Here is a 23,112-nt window from a genome sequence, read left to right as displayed (position 1 = left end):
AGTATAGATCAGTTCCATATAACAATAGGAAGTACAAGAACAGTTTGTAACATAGAGAACAGATTTGGCTTTATCAACATTTTCATTCTCAGATAAATTCTGGCTTAATTTTGTATGCAAATATTGAAATTCATATTCTCCAAATTTCTTTTTTCAAAAATCATTCCATGATGGATACCGATCCATTTGAAGCATATTTAATGATACAAAAATATTACTGCTTAAAATTCAAAACCACTAATAACAAAAAGTTATAACAGTAGCCATCATATTTCCAAAGCAACATTTGAAAATGGTCACTATTCAAAAAGTCAAATTGGAATTCTAAAATGGAACAGAATATTAAATTAAAGAGAAATGTGTTTTGCTACAGTTTCCAACATCTGACAGTATACATTTTTTACATAAACATACAAAGCCCAAAGACCTTTTGAATAATTTTATTTATTTATTTAAAATAATTCTTATCCTGCCTGATCTCCATAAACTCAAGGCAGCTAACAAAGTAACAAAAACATAACAATTAACTAACAAGATTTAAAAGTTTGAAAACATAGCCAATAATATCAAAACACTGTACTCTCTGCTCTCTGATAAAAAAACCCAATCTTACATGCTATCATGAATGCAGCAACAGAGTGCCCATACCTTTTCTATTAAGACATTCCTGTTTCTATTAAGACATTTAGATGGGTAGCTGGGTTGGTCTGCAGTATAATAGCAGGATTTGAGTCCAATGGCACCATGACCTGAGAGACCTACAAGATTTTCAGACACCTGAAGAAGAGAGAGAACAAATTTCTTGTTGGTCTAGGTGCCACTGGACCAATCTTGCTATTCCTGAGGAATGTACCTACCACACAAAATGTCTGTGCTGTGAATCATAACAGAGGATACCTCAAAGAAAAAGCTGTCTGAAGAATGTAGCTGCCATGTTGGAGTATAATTAGTATAATACATGTTTCAGTCATAAAATACACTGAATAAACAGGATTTGCTTTTGTTGGAGAAGCCAGAACATGAGGAGCAATGTGTAAATTGTTGCAGTCAGCATGAGGTGATGATGATTCATAACTTTGGCAGCTGGAGAAAGATTTTCTTATTCAATTTTTTCTTCAGGGCATTTTTCACTTCCTCATTCCTTAGACTGTAGATGGCAGGGTTCAGCATGGGAATTACAATGGTATAGAATACAGACACTATTTTGTCTTGTTCCACTGCTTCAAGCCCTCCAGGCTGAACATACATGAAGGTGAGTGTCCCATAATACAGTACAATGGCCATCAAGTGTGATGCACAGGTTGAGAAGGTTCTGTGCCGACCTGTAGATGATCGCATTCTCAAGACAGTGGAAAGGATATAAGCATAAGAGATTAGAACAACAATTGCATTCAATACAACAACAAAAGCAGAAAAGACAAATAGTACTGTCTTGGAAACATAATTATCTGAGCAGGAGAGCCTCAGCAAAGGGGGGATGTCACAGAAATAAGAATTAACTTCATTGGGACCACAGAAAGAGAGTCGGAATGTACCACTTGTATGGACAATTGAAGTCACAACCCCAGCCACGTAGCAGCCAGCAAGAAGCTGGAGACAAATATTTCTGGTCATGGTGACTGGATAAAGCAGTGGGTTACAGATGGCCATAAAGCGATCATAAGCCATGGCAGCTAAAAGGTAACACTCAGTTGTGGCAAAGGTAGCAAAGAACCACATTTGGATTACACATGCATTGTATGAAATCAACTTTTTACCTACAAGGAGATCATATAGAAACCGGGGTGTGATACTGGAAGAGTAGCAGATGTCAATGAAGGACAGATTACTGAGGAAAAAATACATTGGAGAGTATCTGAGGGAATCTGTCTGAATAAGCACAATCATACCCAGATTTCCTATTAGAGTCAATAGGTAAATGAGTAGAAAGAGAAAGAACAAAGTTATCTGCACTTCTGATCGCTCTGAGAATCCTAAGAGAATGAATTCAGATACTTGGGTCCAATTTGCCTCTTGCATTTTTTCAGTAGGATTATCATACAGGAATAAGGTCTAAAATTAAAACAAATTGCATCAGTATGGAAACAGATATAAAATAATAATGAAAAATTGAAATGATTGCAAATTGTGAATCTGGGGAAACAAAAGGCGGGGGTTGTTTTCACCTTTTATCCAGGGTATTCAAGGGACATCTTCTTATGGCCTAAATTATTCCTTGCATTATCACAAAATATGGCAACTCCAAGATTCAATTTACAATGTATGCATTCATTTACAAGGACGAAAGCAGATGGCAAGACAACACTTAGATTACTAATAGGTACAACCACTTATGATTTTTATTGGCTGACCACTTACTCTTTTTCATTGTTCATTTCATTAGAAAATGCTGTTAATGCTTTTCTGAATGAAGTTGGCAACTACTAAACATGTATTGATTAACTCTTATATGAAATTAGTTCTTATTCCAAGAATTAAGAACTGAAAAGCAGAATGTTTGCGTAAATAAGTTTAAACTAGTTCACATAGTGACATAGTGCATGTTTGGAAATTGGTAGTGACTAGTGAGTGCAGTACCATTCTGACATGCTCCTGATTCACTAAAGCCCCCATTTGTCTGATTAGAGATTCAGGGTTAAAAATATCCTTTCATAAGCACCAGTGAATTCAGTAAGAGAGACTTCAAGGGAAACAGGAGATATACTCTTTTAGTTTGTGTGTGTAAATGACCCACGTAGATGTTATGTTGTGCTTATTAACAAGTACTGTCTTTTTGTGGTGGTTTAGAAATCCTCAAAAAGCACACACCCTAATCTGACTTACGGTTAACAACTATATATTAAATACCTGGTTACTTGCATTGATCAAGAAGGTTGTTGGAGACTTCTTAACCTGATTAAGAAAGTTGTTGGAGATTGACTTCCGGTTTGGGATCATGGTGGTCTGACGCAGCTCAGGGAGCGGAGCTGTCCTAGCCGCTGTTTGTGAGGGCTAGTGGGGTGCTAGATCGCCTGTGGCCCCCTGTTCTCAGGCGGAGAACAGGTGTGAATGCTCAGGATCCAGAGGGTGCGTTGATCTCAGCTGTGGAGGGAGATCTGCGCAACGATCGCCCACCCAGCCTTGAGGTCCCGCTCTATGAAGGATGGCAAAGATCTCTGCAGCGGCTTTGGAGTCATTGAATTGACATAAGATCATCGTACCCAAGCTTCAGCAATTAATTTGGACTAATTCGGAGTAATTTGAGTACTGAAACAGCGATTACAACCCGCAAATAGAACTGTTAAGGTAAAGATTGCTATCTCTCTTTTCAAGAAGAAATTTGATAAGAGGAACTGAATTAATTTGGAAGATAAAGATTGCTAAATTTTAAAGACTTACTGGCTATGCTCTGGCAAAGTGACTGAGTTAAAAAGAATTTATTTAGAAGAATTAGAGTGGGAAAGTAATTATTGTTTACATACCTGTGGTCTAAGAGAGATAGCGAACTGTGGGAAACTTGAAGAAACGCGAGAACTGCTGTGTGGCTGTGGCGGAGCAGGAAGTGCGTCAAAGCAATAGAGTAATGGGCTGGAAGCGGCAGTTAAAGGGAACCTGGAAAAGGAAGTGCGCCATTTTGGACAAGGGAAAGGGCAAGACCTCAACTTAAGTGGAAGTGGGCCATCTTGGAGAAGGATAAGGGCAGAAGCTTTGAGTTGAAACCATAGAGAAAAGACGCCCGCCATTTTGGACACTGGAATTTTTTAGTTGGAGAAGAATTCGTTCAAAATAAAGGACTTAATTTTGAAAATAATAAATTATTTTCGCCATGGAGTTGCAGAAGAGAGCGGACTTGTGGGAGCGAGGTAAAGCCAGCCCCACAAAGTCAAAGAAGGAGTGGCAGTCGGCGTTGGAGAGCCTTGATAAGAAAGTGGCGGATGGAAATAAAGAGATTAAGGATATGATAAGGGATATGGTGAAAGACTTTAAAGAGACACTTAAATCGGAGGTGGCAGAAGTAACCAAGAGTATTGATGAGGTCAAGAAGGAATTACAAACGATGCAGTTGAAAGTTAAAGTAATGGAAGATGAAGTTGATAAATTGTCTGCTTCTTTTAAGATAGAAACCAAGGGTTTGCAAGGAAGAATGGCCGTGATGAAATGTAAACACATGGAAAGACAACTTAGATTTCGCCGAGTCCCAGAAGTAGAGGGGAAATCAGCCCAAGAGCAGATATCAGAAATACTTGCAGAATTTTTGGACAAGGAAGTGGAAGAAGTTGCAGTTCTTCTGGATGTGGCGTACAGAATTAATTTAAAATATGCAGCTCAAAAAAATCTACCAAGAGATATGATAGTGCAATTTACAACAAAAAGAACAAGAGAAGATACTGTGAGTAAGCAGTTTCAAAACCCTTTGGAAATTGCTGGAAAAAGAGTGCGAATAATGAAAGAGCTACCTAGGGGAGTCTTGTTGGAAAGGAAGAAATATAGAGAATTGGTTCAAATGTTGAAGGATTTGAATATTAGATATAGATGGGAGACACCAGAGGGTTTGAGTTTTGAATTCCAAACAGTCAAGAAAACAATCAGGTCCAGTCATGAGATGGAGAGGTTTTTTATGGACAATGAAAAAGACTTACCTAAAAGATCCAGAATTTGATTATGGAATGCAAAATCAGATCTTGGAATGTAAATGGACTGAATTCACCTTCTAAACGTAAAACTATCTTCCATTGGCTATCAAAACAGCATTGTAATATAATTTGCTTACAGGAGACCCATATTAAGAAACAAGATGTGAAATATTTTAAAAATGTTAAATTGGGAAGGGAATTTGCAGCTACATCGAAGCAAAAAAAAAGAGGAGTCGTTTTATATATTAAAGATGAATTGCAACCTAAAATGATATTTAATGATGTGGAAGGCAGATATATAGCCGTGGAAATTATTTGGAATAGGGAAAAGATTTTGCTGATTGGGATCTATGCACCTAATGGTGCTAAGGACAATTTTTTTAAGGATCTACAGAAACAATTGGACGGACTAACTTACTCACAAATAATTTTGGCAGGTGACTTCAATGGAGTTACGGCCTTAGACGTTGATAAAAAAACAAAGGGTGCACAAAAGAAAAGAGGACTTTTGCCAAAATCCTTCTTTGAAATTAAAAATCAGGAGAATTTGGAGGATGTTTGGAGAAGGAATAATACTAAAGTAAAGCAGTATACATATTTCTCGCCAAGACATTTGACACTATCAAGAATTGATATGATCTGGGCCTCTAAGGACTTGGTTGTATGGACAAAAGATGTGGAGATAATGCCAAAAGTAGGCTCAGATCATAATCCAATTATGTGGAAGTTTGGAAAATGCACCAAAAGATGACGATGGAGAATAAATGAGGATCTGTTGCAGCAAAAGGGTAATTTAGAATTGTTACAAAAGGAGACCAAATTCTTTATACAGTATAATTTGAATAACACCGTTCTAACTTACAAAGTTTGGGATACTTACAAAGCAGTTATTAGAGGAGTATTAATGGACTTAAGTGCAAGGGATAAAAAGAGAAAAGAGGAAAAAAAGAAAGAAATTGTGGAGAATATAAGAATTAAGGAGGTACAATTGAAGAAAAGACCAGGGAAAAAGAAATTATATCAAGAAATTAAAATCTTGCCAGAACAATTGAAAGCAACGGAGAATAAAGAGTTGGAATGGGAATTGAAGAAATTAAATCAAAAGTCATTCGAAGGGGCAAATAAACCTGGGAAATATTTAGCGTGGCAGCTGAAAAAGAAAAAAGAAAAAAAGGTGATAACGAAGATTCAAGAAAATGGAATGACATTGATGGATCAACCAGCGATTAGCAGAGCATTTTTTAAATTTTATGCAAAACTGTATCAAAGGAAAGAAGTAAATTTGGATGTTATTGAACAATATTTAAACAAAATTAAATTACCATTGATATCAGAAAAATGGAAGGAAAAGCTGAATGCAGAAATTACAGAGACAAAGATAAAAGAAGCTATTCAGTTGACTAAATTAGGCAAGGCACCAGGTCCAGATGGAATTACGGCTAAATTCTATAAATCATTGGCAAATGAATTGGTACCTTTTTTGAAGGTGGTAATGAATGAAATTTTAAGAGGACAAAAGGTTCCAGAATCTTGGAATGAGGCCATTATATCATTGATACCAAAGGAATACCAGGACTTATGTAATGTTAAAAATTATCGACCTATTTCGTTGCTGAATAATGACTATAAAATTTTTGCAAAAATTTTGGCGGATAGGTTAAAGAAGGGGCTCGTGGAATTTATTGCAGAAGAACAAGCAGGTTTCCTTCCAAATAGACAAATCAAAGAGAATTTGAGAACTGTTTTAAACGCGATAGAATATTATGACAAACACTGTGGAAAAGAAGTTGGTTTCTTTTTTGTGGACGCAGAGAAAGCTTTTGATAATCTAAACTGGAGTTTTATGTTCGTCACAATGGAAAAACTGCAAATGGGAAAAGATTTTATTCAAGCAGTAAGAGCGATTTACAAAGACCAATGTGCAGCAATTGTAGTTAATAATGATTTAACTAAAAAAATGGAAATCAGAAAGGGTACAAGGCAAGGTTGCCCATTATCTCCATTTTTGTTTATCTTGATTTTGGAAATGCTATTGATTCAGATTCGAGAGGATGATGCTATAAGAGGCATAAAGATTAAAGACTTTACCTACAAAGTTAGAGCTTTTGCGGATGATGTGATGGTTATTGTTGAGGATCCAATACAAAATATGCCAAAGCTGCTAGATAAAATAAAGGAATTTGGAGATCTGGCTGGATTTTATGTTAACAAGAGAAAGTCAAAGATATTATGTAAGAATATGATCAAACAAAAGCAACAAGAATTGATGGAAATTACAAATTGTGAAGTAACACATAAAGTAAAATATTTAGGAATTGAGCTTACAGTGAAGAATATTGACTTGTTCAAGAATAATTATGAAAAGCTATGGCAGCAGATTGATAGAGACCTGATTAAATGGAATAAATTAAATCTGTCATGGCTGGGAAGAATAGCGGCAGTCAAGATGAATGTGTTACCACGGATTATGTTTTTATTACAAACAATTCCAATTATTAGAGACAGTAAGCAATTTGAAAAGTGGCAGAGGAAGATTTCCGATTTTGTATGGGCAGGCAAGAAACCTCGAGTAAAAATGAAAGTTTTGTGCGATGCCAAAGAGAGAGGTGGACTGCAATTGCCGAATATCAGACTAAGCAGTTTGTTTGGTTTGGCTTAAAGATTGGATGTCACTGGAGAATTGTAAGCTACTAACTTTGGAAGGCTATAAAAAATTGTTTGGATGGCATGCCTACTTGTGGCATGATAAACTGAAAGCTGATTCTATGGTACATTTCACACTCGGTTTTTAGAGCGCGTTTGTACCTGTTCCACATCCCATGTTTGCAAGGTTTTCACACTTAAAAGCAGTCATGGGATGCAGTCCCGCTTTTTGTCCGCTGTATCCCCGATTTTTCCCCCTGCGGACATACCCCGATGTTTTTTTAAGTTCGCTGCCAACTGGCAGCTGGCCCGCATTTTGCTAATGTGAACACTTTTGCCTCCTTTTTGCTTCTCTCCCCCCCCCTCTCCTTTTCCCTGGTTTGTGCAGAATTAACCACTCCCACCCTCCTCAGCTCTCTGAACTCCTTGTCCACCATTTTTTTTAGTAAAGCGAGCTGAGGGTCATAAGGCTGCTTCTTCGTTGGTTTCCTTCCTCCCGGTATGCATGCTGTTTTATTTTTTTTCAAAAGCCAGGAATGATTCCTAAGCTTGCTGCTAATTCCCTGCTAGCTTTAAAATCAAGGAAAGTGTTAAATAGCTGCTTTCTCCTTCCTCCCTTAGGGTATGCACACACATTCTTTTTTTTTAAAGACAAGAATGGGTTGCAACGTTGTAATGTTCCTGCACTTTCTTCTTGGCTTTAAAAGCCAGGAAAGGATTAAATGGCTGCTTTTCCCTCCCTCCCAGGCATGTTTCAGACTTTGCCAAAGAGGGGGGGAAAACCCAAGCATTTTGCACAGCCCTTTGGAAACAAGCCTCTGCTTCCTGGGAGGAGATTAATCGGCAGCATTTTAACCCTTTCCTGGCTTGATTTAAAAAAATGAGAGTGGTACATGGTTGTTGGGGGTTTTCCGGGCTGTCTTGCCGTGGTCTTGGCATTGTAGTTCCTGACGTTTCGCCAGCAGCTGTGGCTGGCATCTTCAGAGGTGTAGCACCAAAAGACAGAGATCTCTCAGTGTCACGAGAGATCACTGTCTGACACTGAGAGATCTCTGTCTTTTGGTGCTACACCTCTGAAGATGCCAGCCACAGCTGCTGGCGAAACGTCAGGAACTACAATGCCAAGACCACGGCAAGACAGCCCGGAAAACCCCCAACAACCATCGTTCTCCGGCCGTGAAAGCCTTCGACAATACATCGAGAGTGGTACATGTTTTCCCCCAGAACTCTGCCACCAATTGCCTCTCCGGTGGGCAGGGGACAGCCCAATCAGCAAAAAGGGGGGAAGGGTTCCAACATTGCAACGTTACTACGCATGCTGATTTTTTTTAAAAAAAGTGTGATGTGAACTGCAAGGCCCCAAAAGCCCAAAATTGCACCGAGGTTTTGAAATGAAGCACAGACACCAAATCGAAATTGCAGTGGACAGTGTGAAATGAACAGGTGCAATGCCGAAGCCACTGCGATCGGGGCGAATGCTCATAAATGGCGGTTTAAACCGTAAGTGCGAAAAGGGCCTATGTTTCTGCATCATTATGTTAGAAGAACGTCTCTTCACAATCTGGAAAAAATATAAAAGTCATTTGGGTGAGGGTATCCCCTCGTGGATGGTACCATTCAAAACTATCGACCAGAGAGCTATTTATAATAGAGACCAATGCCTGTCCTATAAAAAGATTCTTATCCAGGAACAAAATATGATAAGAATTAAAACAGAAGAAGAGCTAGCTTTTTGTTATGGATGGTTTCAATATAGGCAGATAAAGGACTTATATAACTCGGATCGTTCAAAAGATGGAATTAAATGGAAAGACTCAGAATTGGAAGAAGCTATACTACAAGAAAGTAAGAAGAAAATTTCAAAAATTTATAAAATACTTTTGAAATGGTATACAGAGGATGAAACTGTTAAAGTCCAGATGGTGAAGTGGGCTATAAATTGTCAAAGAGACATAACAATGGAGGCATGGGAGTATTTGTGGAAAAATACATTGAAGATTTCAACCTGTACCAGTATTAAGGAAAATGTTTTCAAGATGATATATAGGTGGTATTTGACGCCAAAAAAAATAGCTTATGGAAATGCTAAGATGTCAGATAAGTGTTGGAAATGTAAAAGTCATGAAGGATCATTGTATCACATGTGGTGGACTTGTGAGTTCGCTAGGCAGTACTGGGGAGATATTTTAGAAATGATAAATGAGATTTTGCAAATTTCAATAATAAAGAACCCAAAACTCCTGCTACTGAACTTAAATATGGAAGATGTTCCTACACAACATAGAACATTGTTATTTTATATGACAACAGAGGCAAGAATATTATATGCGCAGAAATGGAAAGTGCAAGAAACACCATCTATTGGAGAGTGGATACAAAAGTTGCTGTACATGGCAGAAATGGACAAAATGACAAGAAGGCTGAGAGACCAGAATTCTGAAGAATTTTTTAATGACTGGGGGAGATTGAAGGAGTATTTGGAGAAAAAGTGGGACGTGAAGGGGAAATTATGGCAATTTGAAAGTTATTAATTGGGGGAATTACTAGAGATAGGAATCTTTACCATTTAAAGTGAAGTTTTAATTATCGTTAAGTTTAAGTTTTTAATAGATATGATTTTAATGGATATTATTTAGTTTATTAAGGAAATATGGGATAATAACATATAGAGGGAATAGATAAGTATAACAGAATAAGATATGGGTTGGAAAGCTGTTGGAAGTCTGAGAAAAACGGGGGAGGGAAAGGGTGGGGGAAAATTGACATTTAGGTTTTTAAATAAAAACTCTATTTGTAACCTGTACTCGCCTAATAAAAAATTTTCAAAAAAAAAAAGAAGAAGAAGAAGAAGGTTGTTGGAGACTCTTTACTCAATAAACACAAATACTGGTCAATTGTAGCCTCTCCCACATGGGAGAGCCAAAGGTGGGCTCTGCATTTTAATCTCCACTTCATTGAAAACAATGATAGTGGAGCTCCCACATTATGAGCAGTTCGCGATGGCTCTGCTACTTCAGTTTCAGGATATGTACTTGCTAATTGTTAATGTCTACTCTCCCCCTGCTAGAACAAAAGAGCAAACCCAGGCAATTCTGCTTGGGTTTGAATCTTATTTACATCATTTAATATCGACTTATCCTGCAGCTCACGTTATTGTGGGAGGTGATTTCAATGCTCGAATTGGTTCTGAGCATCATAGCTCACATAATGAGAGCAGTTACGGCCCACCTAAAGTTAATGGTACAGCTCTACTTTTAAAAAGGCTCTCAAAGGACTCAAAGGTTAATTTTGCAGATCAACTGTTAAGTCAAATAATAAGCAGAACAAATCTCTTTGTCCTGAATGGGACCCTCCCAAATGACTACCCCACTGAGTTCACATACTGGTCAGGTGTTAGGATGAGCACTATTGACTATATTATGGTGTCTGAAGATATGGTCCAATACATAGAGTCCTTTGAGGTGGCTCCATTCTGTGACAGCCATCATCTCCCCCTTGTGCTGAAAATAGACAGGCAAAAGGCTGATTTCTGTGTGGCTAGACCCACTGACCCCTATGTTGGCACCATAGAAAGTGTCAAATATTGTCGGCCCGGATGGAAACCCTTATTGGAAAAAACTCTGGCCAAAACCCTGCAAAACCCTGCAATCAAACTGATCCTGGAGGAGCTCCAAAGGGTTTTGCAGTCTTCCAGAGCTGGGCCCCCAGGACCTGGACCAGACAACCATAGATCTTGGTTTGATAAAGAGTGCATAAATGCAAAGAAATCCCTCAATATGAATTACGCCAGATATAGGGCCAATTCAGAGGCAGTATCCCTGCTGGCTCTGAAATGGCAAAAAGGGATCCAGTCAGCCTGGGAAGAACTCAGAAAGGCAGTAAAGGAGAAGAACTCAGCCTTATTTTGGAGATTGGTCTCAGATCCTCCAGGCAGTCCTCCAACTATAATAAATAACTCCATCTTACCTGGCACTTGGGAGAACTACTATAAAAGCCTATATGGGGACACAATTACCAAAAAATCTATTTCTGATTATTTGAATAGCCTACCATCTTGGCCTCCAGTGAAGCCCAAGGAGGTGCTACAGCTTATCGGTACTTTGAAGTCCGGGAAGGCTCCTGGCATAGATCTAATCCCCCTGGAGCTGATAAAACAGAATGCAGTATGGTGGGCTCCTGACTTGGCCTCACTATTCACTCAAATTGATCAATCTGGGAAAATCCCTAAGGACTGGGGGGGTTGCTGTCATAATCCCTTTGTACAAAAAAGGTAACAAAGATGACCCGAATAACTATAGGCCAATCAGTTTGCTTAGTATAGTTAGCAAACTCTATGCAAGACATCTTTTATGGAAATTTAGAGATTGGCTGGAAGACGAATCTTATTTAGCAGAAGAACAGGCTGGTTTCAGGGAGGGTCGCTCCACCTTAGATCAGTGTATGTTGCTAGACCATCTGATTGCAAAATACTCTTCCAACTCAAGTGTGTCACTCTTTGCTGCCTTTCTGGACCTGAAATCAGCTTTTGATTCAGTTTCAAGAGCTATATTATGGGATAAACTAAGGTCCACAAGCATTGACAAACGTTTACTGTTTCTAATTCAGGCTCTGTACAATCATACATCCATAAGGGTCAAGTGCACCTCCCAAGGTCACCTTACAGACTCCATCAGAACCAACAGGGGGGTCAAACAAGGATGCCTTCTTGCTCCCCTCCTTTTCAATTTTTACATCAATGATTTGGTTACACACATAAATAGACCTGAGTTCCATCCCCCTAGGTTAGGCGACAAACACATAGGGGTGCTTCTTTATGCTGATGATGCTGTTCTGCTCTCAAGGACTCCAGTTGGTCTTAGGAGAGCTATGGGCTCTTTTGCCCAGTACTGCCAACAAAACAACTTAGAGGTCAACTATTCCAAAACAAAAGTTATGGCCTTTGCAAAAAATAAGACCCCAAAATTTTATCATTGGTCTTGAAATTCCATTCCTATCGAACAAGTTTCATATTTCAAGTACTTGGGGGTCTTTTTCCAGGCAAATAGCCAAAGAACGGCTAACATAAATTCTGTTATCTTAGATGCCAAAAGAAGCTCAGGGGCAATTCAAAAATTCTATTGGTATAAAGGAGGTAAATGCCTGACTGCGGCCCTCAGACTATTCAAGGCTAAATCCCTCTCTCAGCTTACCTATGGAGCCCCAATAAATGTCACCTCAAATTTAAAGAAGCTGGACACAGTTCAATTTAAATTCCTGAGAACAATCTTACAAGTGCCCCATGGTGTCCCAAATGCACTTATCAGAATTGAAACTGGCATGATTACAGTAGAGGCAAGGTTGTGGATTGCAGTAACCCTGTACTGGCTAAAAGTAGTTTTCTGTCCCAAAGGGCTCACAAGTCTAATAATATTGGATCCCTTTGCTCCCTCCCCCCCCCCATGGCTCAAGGTGCTGGATAAGAAGTTACTTTCATACGGTCTTTCTAAACAATACCTGTGCTCTATGGGTTACGAAAAAGCTAAAGATATAGTAAAACAGAGGATATTAGATATTGCAAGGCAACATGATATAATCAGAATAGAGAAATGACGAGATCTTTTGGAGCCCCCCAATAGGGTAACACCTATGCCATCTCCTCAACCTATCAAATCAGGAGTACAGACGAATTTTCACACTAATGTGACTGAATGTTTTTCCCTCGGCTGTCCTCAAAGGGAAGTTTTAAAAAATCCCTTATGAGGAAAGGATTTATCCCTGCTGTGAGGAAGGGATAGAATCATTAGAACACATTATATTTGATTGCAAGGTGTATAACAATCTTCGCAAATCTCTTCCTCTTTTTTCAACTTTGCCCCTTACCCGTAGCCAAAGGATACGCACTCTGAGGGGTCTCTTTTCAGATAGACATTCTAAGATCACATTTCAGGTGGCCAGATTTGGTTGGATTGCTTCAAGGATCAGGAAATCCTTAGTGTCTAAGTGAATTATTTTATTGTACCACTGAGAATTTTAAAGTTTATACTATTGTATCATGAATGATTTTACCCAGGTATTGTGAATGGTTTTATTGATGTTTTATTTTCTTCTGTGGTACCTTTTATTGGTGTTTTTGTAAATTGCTGGTCATTGACCGTGGAAAAATAAGCTACTACTACTATTACTGGTCAATTGTAGCAGAAAGAGAATCTACAAATGTATTATTATGGCAGTGTCTGGGGTAGTAGCAAATGTATGTAGGTAAACCAGCAGTCCAGCATTTTTGGAAACTACAAGCTTCATATGAGCCTAGAAAGATGCCACAAAGAAAAAAAGTTGATGAATCACCTTGATTTACTGCTAGCCAGATGTCTGGTAATTAACCACATTAAAATCTGAGAAGCAGAAAATGATGCAGTTAAGGAAACTCAAGACACTATCCCACATATTTTAATTTTAAAAGCAGCATTTCTCCAAGCTTCCTTATTAATATCAAACATTATAGCTTCAGTTTCTTAATTCACTTATCATAATTAAAAGCTACTGAAATCCAGAAGGTCAGTGATTTTAAGCTTCTAAAATTAATTTACTATATTTATTAAAAAGAAAACACTAACCTTGGAACATATCTGCTATTCTTACAACAAACAATAGACTCTTCTTTCCCCAGTGCAGTTTTTGTATCCAAGTTTGACATAGGCTTTATCGTATACAATTGAGTATCATTGTACAGCCTCAGCCTTACCTGCAGTCAATCAGAGCTTTATTCATGTTATATTCTGACTCCAGAGGCTGTATGCATCTTAATGTTTTTTAAAGACATGTGGGTGGTGGTGGTTGATCAACAGGAAGAAATCTCTCAGCGCCACATCCCTTGGCATTCAGTCTAGGTGGGGCACGTACTGATTATTATTACTATAGTATTAGGGTGCCTAGGGTATAGCCCTTTTGTATGTTGTATGCATTTCAAGTAGGTAGTAAAATCAGAAAGAGTCCAGTAGCACCTTTAAGACTAACCAATTTTATTGTAGCATAAGCTTTCGAGAATCAAGTTCTCTTCGTCAGATGCATGATACAAACTGGTCAAATACAGAAGAGGAGGGTGGAGAGGGGAGAGAAGGGGACATATATCAGAAGGGGACAGGATGCAATTAGCGGAGAGGCAACCAAAACATTCCTTTGCTAGTAAACGTAAACATCTCCTTTTGGTGTTGGAGTCAGTTTGCCATGTTAGTTTGCAGCAGTAAAAGCATCCAATTCCTATGTAGTATAAGCCTTCGATAACCACAGCTCTCCCTGCCAGATGCATCTGACAAAGAGAACTGTGGTCCCCGAAAGTCCACACCAGGCGCCACTGGGCTCCCCCAGACCACGCCGCTGTAAAGGAAATCTGTTACCTGTGATAATGTGATAACCATTCATAGTCTCTATTCAGTCCCAGCTTGACAGAGTCAAATTTGCATATGAATTCCAATTCAGCCGCCTCCCGTTGGATTTTGTTTTTGAAAGGTTTCTGTTGGACCACAGCGACCTTTAAGTCTTTGGTGGAATGACCTGGTAGATTGAAGTGTTCTCCCACTGGTTTTTGGACGTTTCCATTTCTAATGTCAGATTTGTGTCCATTTATTCTTTTGCGTAGAGGTTGGCTGGTTTGTCCAATGTACAGAGCAGAAGGACATTGTTGGCACATGAGGGCATATATCAGATTGGAGGATGAGCAGCTGTAAGAGCCAGAGACAGTGTAGTTGATGCCATTGGGTCCTGTAATTGTATTCCCTGGGTAGATATAGGGGCAAAGCTGGCATCTGGGTCTGTTGCAGGGCCTGGTACCTGTGCTGGTGACTCTGCTGGCCGATTCATGATTGTGTGTGAGAAGTCGTTTAAGGTTGGGGGGCTGTCTGTAGGCAAGGAATGGTCTTCCACCCAGGGCTTCTGAGAGAGAGGTATCATTTTCCAGGATGGGTTGTAGCTCACTGATGATACATTGGATGGGTTTGAGCTGGGAGCTATAGGTGACCACCAGTGGTGTTCTGTTGTTAGTTCCTTTAGGTTTGTCCTGGAGCAGACTGTTTCTGGGTACTAGTCTGGCCCTGTTGATTTGTTTCTTCACTTCATTTGGTGGGTACTGTAGTCTCAAAAATGCTTGTTGTAAATCTCTTAAGTGTGAGTCTCAGTCGAGAACATTGGAGCAGATACGGTTGTAACGTAAGGCTTGGCTGTAGACAATAGACCGAGTGGTATGTTTAGGGTGGTAGCTGGAGGCATGTAGATATGAGTAACGGTCTGTTGGTTTCTGGTACAAGGTGGTATTTATTCGTCCATTATGTAGTTGTACAGTGGTGTCCAGGAAGTGTACCTGTTGTGTAGAGTGGTCCAGGCTTAGGTTGATAGTAGGGTGAAAGTTATTGAAGTCCTGATGAAATCTCTCAAGGGCTTCCTTCCCATGGGTCCAAATGATGAAGATGTCATCCAGGAATCTTAAGTATAGTAGTGGTTCCAGTGGATGGGAGCTGAGGAAGCGTTGCTCCAAGTCCTCCATGAATATGTTAGCATATTGTGGTGCCATGCGTGTGCCCATGGCTGTGCCATTAACCTGTAGATATAAGTTGTCACCAAATTCGAAGTAATTGTGAGTGAGTATGAAGTGACAAAGTTCAGTAGCGAGGTGTGCTGTGGTTTTGTCCGGGATAATATTCCGTATGGCTTGCAGTCCATCTGCATGCAGGATATTGGTGTACAGGGCCTCCACATCCATGGTTGCTAGGATGGTGTCATCTGGTAGGTTGTCAATGGACTGTATTTTCCTGAGGAAGTCAGTGGTGTCCCGTAAATAGCTGGGTGTGCTGGTGGCATAGGGCCTGAGGATAGAGTAGGTAGTGTATTTCTTGTCATAAAGAGTCCATGTGATTGTTCTTGCAGTGTAGTAACATCTTAGGAGGACTATCCCCCATTCCAATTTAACATCAATCTTATCAATAACCATAAATGATGAATCTCCTTTCTCCATGACTGGCTTTAATATCTAATGGAAATATTATTTGTCTTTCATGAAATAAAAAACAAACAAACCAAAACCACCTATTTGTTTCATTTGGGGAACAATATCACACCATTTGAGGGATAAAGTTAAAAGCAACTTTTGTAAGGCCAAACATAAACTGGAAGAAACCAAGACGATTAAGGTATTTCAGCACATTTTCTATGATGAAGGCCAAACAGTTTGGGACAGTTCCATTAAGAAAAAAGACAACTAACAGGGAAATGACAGAATTTTATAAAATTATGAATGGAAAGGAAAAGGTGAATAGTGAGATCTTTCTTCTTCCATAATTCTAGAAACCGGGGCCAAAAAAATCAAGCTGATTCAGGATGGACAAAAAGTGTGTTTCTTTACTCAATGAATAAATTGTTGAATTAACTGCCAGTGAATGTAGTCTTTGTTATGGTTTTGCCAAGGTCTGACTCTTGTCAGGGCAAGGGGAAGTAGAAAGGATGATTCATCTCCAGATGGAAGACGCCATGCGCAAACCATCTACATTTCAGTTAGGAAGTAATTAAGTAATTTCCTTTTGCTTTCTGTATTCCGTAGTTGGGTTGGATAATTGACAGGTCATTGGAACATATCATTGTTACTATCCAAAACCTAGAGATCATCCATAACAAGTCATGTTGAAGTCTCCGTAAAGAATATCTATGTCCAAAATGTAATTGTCCCCCCAGTCAGGAATAAAGAGGCAGACAAAGTATTTGGTATTTAAAAGGGGCCACTTTATTAAACAATTTAACAAACTGTAAATACGGCAAGGGATCTAACTGCGGTACAGGTCAGGCCCGGTGTCCGCGCCAGGACTGCTGCCCTGACCTGTCTGGGCGAGCCCCGTTGCCCCAGGTGTGAGCCATACAGCGCATGGTTGCAACCCGGCCGGCCAGGCAAATGGTTCCCCCTTTGATGTTCCAACCACTCCGCCATACAGCCTGAGTGAAGGACTTAACCTGGGGGGGTCCCAGTAGCAGTCCGCCCTCTCAGCTGGTCGCCGTGAAGCCCACCAGCCAATCCTGACAGACTCCAATCCCCATAAGGGGGATATGCCAAGGGTGCTCGCCGGCCCGCTCCCTTTTTCCAACTCTATCCTGCTGGATGACTACCTATTTATGGCTCCACCTATACCACTACCCCTACCCAATACACAGTGCAAGGTAGGCGAAAAACTCCCCTCCCCATCAGCCAATAAGGGGAAAGAAGAAGAAAATCCTACCTGGCCCTGGCAACCAGTGACCGGCTCTCCTGCACTGTCAAAGGGAGGGTGGGTGGGCCGAGCGCACAGAGCACAACTGCGGGGCTGAGGGGGCAGGGCTGCCTTGTGAAGGCTTGGCTCCACCCCCTCAAAAAGCCCGCGAACAGGAAGGAGCGTGCACAGCCACTTTCTCCTTCCAGGGCTGCAAACGTGGCCCCCAACCTAAGCAGCCTCAGACTGCTGGCTGGGAGAGCTGAATTGCCCCCCCAGTCAGGAATAAAGAGGCAGACAAAATATTTGGTATTTAAAAGGGACCACTTTATTAAACAATTTAACAAACTGTAAATACGGCAAGGGATCTAACTGCGGTACAGGTCAGGCCCGGTGTCCGCGCCAGGACTGCCGCCCTGACCTGTCTGGGCGAGCCCCATTGCCCCGGGTGCGAGCCATACAGCGCATGGTTGCAACCCGGCCGGCCAGGCAAATGGTTCCCCCTTTGAAGTTCCAACCACTCCGCCATACAGCCCGAGTGAAGGACTTAACCTGGGGGGGTCCCAGTAGCAGTCCACCCTCTCAGCTGGTCGCCATGAAGCCCACCAGCCAATCCTGACAGACTCCAATCCCCATAAGGGGGATATGCCAAGAGTGCTCGCCGGCCCGCTCCCTTTTTCCAACTCTATCCTGCCATGAGCAAGGCCAAGCCTCTGCTTAGGCCCTCGCTCCCCACAGGTGGCTTATGGCCATCCTGAGCCCTTGCTGTTGTTGCCAAGTAGGCCCCCTCCCCTGCTTTAAAGCCTGCTATGAACTGTGCTAAAGTTTCCTGCGTTGCTGTTTTACTGCTACTCCAAAGACTGCTTTGCACGTGTGTGTTCTGGTACACGTGTCAGTTTCCTGCCTGCGTGTCAATTACCCTGCTGCTGTAATAGACTGTGTAGTTTACTGACTCCATGTTTGGATAACTGCGCAAAGGACTCTCTTTCTGGGCAGCCCTGCCCTGGCCTGTATCTGGAATTCCCAGTGTGTGTTTGGACTTTGCTACAAGTGTGCCCCGTGCCTGCATTGCCATCTGCCACGGACCGTGCCTGTTCCCTGCTTTGGACTGTGTTTTAAAGTGTTGTTCCCGCTGCCTCCATGGAAGCCTGCCTCACATGGGCCCAAGCCGCTGCTAGCAGCCGGGCGCCTGCCGGGGAAACCTCCAGCGAGCCTGGCTAGGCGCTCCCTGGTCAGTTCCCGCCTGGAGCCTCCCGCGGGTAGATCGCCGAGCTTGCCCTCGCTACCGGGCAGCCTGCTATCCAGCCTCAGCTATGCCCAGCCGGCATCCATGTTCTCAGACAGCCAGAAGACCCTGGGAAGAAGACTGCTTTGGGAAGCCATTTCGGCGAAGCGGGCACACCACGTCCGCAGCGAGAGCCCCTCGCCCCGCTCTGCATATCTTAGGAGCCGCCCCGGAGAAGGAACTAAGTGCCGACCATCCCAAGCACTTAGAGAATGCATCTCAAAGAAACCTCCGCATTCCAAAGCTGATGACATCAGGACAAGCCCTGTCCGCTGGAACATCCTTTCAGCCCACTTGGATTTCCCCCTCCCTCCTTTGTCCCCTCTTCCTGAGGTGTCACTTATCACAATCTGATTACCCTTTGTGTTAATCTGTGAGAACCACCAAGTACAGCACCAGCCCCAGGGTACGTTTTGGGGTATTTAAGCTGGTCTCCCAGACCACTCGGTGCTCAGGCCATTCCTATCCAGACTTCCTTGCTGTCCGTCTGTGGTTCCAGTGCTGGCATTGGGCCACCTCGCTGTTGTGTCTCTGCTTCGCTTCAGGATAAGTGAGTATTCCCCCTATCATCGTTGGGAACCAGCTAATGCGAACGTCTCTGTATTTCATACTCTATGTTTCTTAGACCTTGTATGTTCTTTGTATGATTGTGCAAGCTAGGCTTACGCTACACTCAATACACGTGTTTGGACCTTACTCCTTGTCTGCCTCTTTTTCACTAGAGTGTCTGGGATCGGGACCTCCGTAAACATAGGTTATGATCCTCGCTTAATATTAATAGTTACAGACTGCTACAGCTAATTCCCCATTATAATAAAAGAGCAGTTCTGGTAACAGTTTACTGGTGGAGAATGCGGGCATAACCCAGTTCGTGTGAATACACGTGAGTCGACACGCGTGTCTTCAGCGAACTGACTTAGAGGAAAATTTTCCAGACCTCAGTGTAAAGAGCACAATTTAGCTCAGGGAATTAAAAGTGTGAGTGTGTGTGGCTCTAGTGAGCATTTCTATCTTGTGGGTTGGCTTTTTCCCCATTTCCTCCTTCAGCCAGCTTTGGACTACTTGCCTTTTGTGGTGCACCGCGAGGCCCTCCAGCCGTTATAACCGGTGTACTGTGGGTGAGGACCTCTGAACTGGTGAAGTTCCTGGCCACCTTCCGGGCCGCCTAAACGCGTCTATGTGGGTGGGATCCCAGAAGTAGGCTCTAGATATATACGCATATATACTTCCTGAAGCAGCACATATAAAACTCTCTTCCGCCCTCCCCCGTCTCTCCTAAGTCCGTCCAAACCCCCGTTCCTGCGAGCACTTAGGCTTCAATCCCCGCTCCGGAGGAAACGTGAAGGGATCGATAGTCCGTTCGTTTTAGTTTAGCTTTGGGAATCTGAAGCCAGGTTCCTGAAGCCCCGCGGCAGCCGGCCGCACCGTGCTTAAGAGTTTTAAGTTAGACTCTTGGGCGCCTTTCCGCTTGCGAGTTTTAAGTCAGACTCGTGGGCGCACCTCGCTTGGGAGTCAGTGGGACTCTTGGGCACACTTTTGTTCGGGAGTTGTTAGAACTCTTGAGCGCACCTCGCTTGGGAGTACAGTAAGCTTTACTCACGGGCACTTTTGCTTGGGGACTTGCAGAGGCAGTCCTTGAGCACATTTAGTCTTTTGGTCGAGGCTTGGAGACAGTTTAACCGTTTGTCTCTGAGCGTGAGGCCTGGGGACACTTTGAGTTTAGTTCTTGGGCAGAGAGCTTGAGAGCATTTGCAGCTTCTGAGCAGAGGCTTGGGAGCATTTCTGGTTGCCTGAGCAGAGGCTTGGGAGACCCCTTAGTTGCAGTTTCTAAGCAGAGGCTTGGGAACACTTTTTGGTTTTCTGAGCAGAGGCTTGGGAGACCCCTGAGCTTTGGTTTTCTGAGTATAGGCTTGGGAGACCCCTGAGCTTTGGCTTCTGAGCAGAGGCTTGGGAGCACTGAGCGTTTTTGGTTCTTAGGCTTAGAGAGCTTGAGAGCACCCTCTGAGCCAGTAAACTTTTCCTGGTCCCGTGGCTTGTAGGCAAGCTTGAAACGGGAATAGGAATTTTTCCTTCTCCCCCGGTGGAGAAGAGCCGAGTGTAGAACCCTTAAGAATCCCCTTGTGAACCTAAAAGTAGAACCTTAAAACCCCCTGGTAAAAACCCTTGAGGACCTGAGGGAAGGATAAACCTCCCAAAAGGAACATAGAGAGGAAGAAGTTGTTAAAACCCTTGAGCAGCTTTAATCGCCCCACCCTTGGTGTCGCTGATCCACTCTTTAACCTCCCCGGGATCAGCCTTAAACGAAAGTAAAATGTACCGGGCAAACCCCACCGTGCCCCGCCTGGAGAAGTGGCTAGTTAAGAAGGGAGATTGCCCTTGGGAAGCCGGTTCCTTCAAGGGACCTGACCCGCTCCAAATAGTTAGAAGCGCCTTCCAGGATTTTTGCGAAAAGGAGAAACCTAGGTCAAGTAAGAAGGACAGGTATGGAGCCTGGGCACTTTTCACCGCCCTACAGGACAGCGTGTCCCTAATTAATAAGCTCCAAGTAGCTCAGGAAGAACAGGAACAGGAGATAGAAAAGCTAAGGAGAGAAAAGAAGGAACATGAGGAAAAAGCAGCCGAGTGGCGTTCAGAACGCGTTAACTTCATGTTAGAGAAGCAAGGACTAACTGCCGCCCTCCAGGACGCTCAGCACAAGGCTGAGGCGGCCACCGCTCGTGCCGATATGGCTGAGCACGCGTTAACGGAGGGACAAGAAGAGATTACTAAGCTCACCCATGCCGCCCGGTTCATGGCGGACCACAACCAGTCTAAAACCACAGCCGCGGACCATTCAGCTTGTAAGAGGGAGCTAGAGGCCCTAAAGCGACACTTGGGGATGCAACAGGCCGTAATTTCCGCCGTGCACCCCTCAGCCCTCTTGGCCCTCCCAGAAGATAGTAAGGATAGCTGGGCACCTCAGTCGTCCCAACCCGAGGAAGCCCCACAGCCCCTCCACCCAATAGCCACCAAGGAAATTGTATCCATGGACGAGGATGGCAGGAAAACAGACCGGGTCGTTAAAGAAACCCGCAATTGGAGGCCCGATGAGCTCCAAGCCATAGCAGATCGTATGGGACCCCTAAACCGAGACACAGCCATCCAGTGGTTCACCCATGTGACCACCTCTCAGCCTTCCGCTAGTGGTTCCGATGTAGCCCAACTGGCTCGCCAATGCGCTGCCCCTGAAATAGTCTCGGCCCTGAACGCCTATATCTCTAACCGAAGGCTAGCCACCCGCAGTCAGTACGGAGCAATTAAAGAAATTTGTGCATTCCTGTGGCCCACTAAAAGCTTGAAAGCCCTGTACATTGCGGAGTCCCAGAAACCCGGAGAGGACCCAGAGGCATATTTAGCTAGGAAACAGCTTCTTGCTGAGCTAGCAGACGAAGTGGACCTAGATGCAAGCGATGTACCCAACTTTGACGAATTAGAATTCAGGAGAGCAGTCTTAGATGGACTCAATAGTACCACCCGCCTAGCACTGGCAGGAGTGGAGCCCGGGAGCATCTCATGGGGAGACCTGGAGGCTCGCATCAGAAGCATTGCTGGCCTGTTGCGAGAAACCGGCGCCATCCGCCATGTGAAGCCCCCGGCCTCTCGTAGGAAGGAGAGCGAGCCGATAAGTGCAGTCACCTATGCCAATCATGGCCCCCACTCTCAATACCGACCACAGGGACGCAGCCCGTATCCGGAGGCAAGGGGAGGAATCCTGAGGGGAAGGAGCAGTAGCTTTAACCAGGGAAGGGGACCGAGGGACTACCGCCCGGGAGTCTCCTTTGCGCCCGCCCCGAGTTACAGTTCCTCCTCCCAGCAAGGACCCCACGAGCCCCGACTACAGGATGCACCCATAGCCCCTTCTCACTCGCGAGCATCGCACCCGTACCACCATCAGGTCTACCCGCCTCCAGATCAGTCTAATGCTTGGGGAGCATCACAGGGCGACCACGAGGGCTACCGGGACCGCGGCAGCACGCCCCAGTCCAGGGACTCCCTCCGTTGGGAACTTTGGATGCGCCTCAAAAACATTGGAGCGAAAATGGAGCTCTTCGACGGAAAGCCCACGTCCGTTCTAATGAAGGCGATCATGGAGTGGGAAGACCAGCAACAGCCCCCAGTACCTCCGTCGGTGCCCCCTTTACCGCCAGACCCTCCCTTCTCGAGTCCCCCGATAGCTGCGGTCCGGGAGCGCCCGAGCCCCAACAACCCCTTTAGAGGAAGCACCGCTTCCACCGACCAGAGTGCAGGATCAGAATAGGGTTGCCCCGAGTCCCAGTCTCCCTCCGTGGGCATAGTTGCCAAACTAAAGCCGGACACATGGGGGAGACCG

At 43.3% G+C, this 23,112-nt stretch overlaps 1 protein-coding gene across 1 annotated transcript; it reads right to left on the bottom strand.

Annotated features, from left to right (window-relative positions):
• Window positions 1–1,068: 1,068 nt before the first annotated feature.
• LOC129323516 (olfactory receptor 5B21-like) lies at window positions 1,069–6,962 on the bottom strand. The gene is made up of 3 exons (XM_054970051.1): window positions 6,949–6,962; window positions 4,224–4,246; window positions 1,069–2,012 (listed from the first exon to the last, which is right to left on the bottom strand). The coding sequence occupies exon 3, from the start codon at window positions 1,885–1,887 to the stop codon at window positions 1,069–1,071; it is 819 nt and encodes a 272-aa protein (XP_054826026.1). The 5' UTR covers window positions 1,888–2,012; window positions 4,224–4,246; window positions 6,949–6,962.
• Window positions 6,963–23,112: the final 16,150 nt, after the last annotated feature.

This window comes from Eublepharis macularius, chromosome 2 (genome assembly GCF_028583425.1).
Source record: "Eublepharis macularius isolate TG4126 chromosome 2, MPM_Emac_v1.0, whole genome shotgun sequence".
In the NCBI taxonomy this organism is placed as follows: domain Eukaryota; kingdom Metazoa; phylum Chordata; class Lepidosauria; order Squamata; family Eublepharidae; genus Eublepharis; species Eublepharis macularius.
This window is presented reverse-complemented; position numbering and strand designations above follow the sequence as displayed.

Coding starts and splice junctions, on each gene's coding strand:
- LOC129323516 (XM_054970051.1), bottom strand. CDS start 1,887: ATGATTGTGCTTATTCAGACAGATTCCCTCAGATACTCTCCAATGTAT.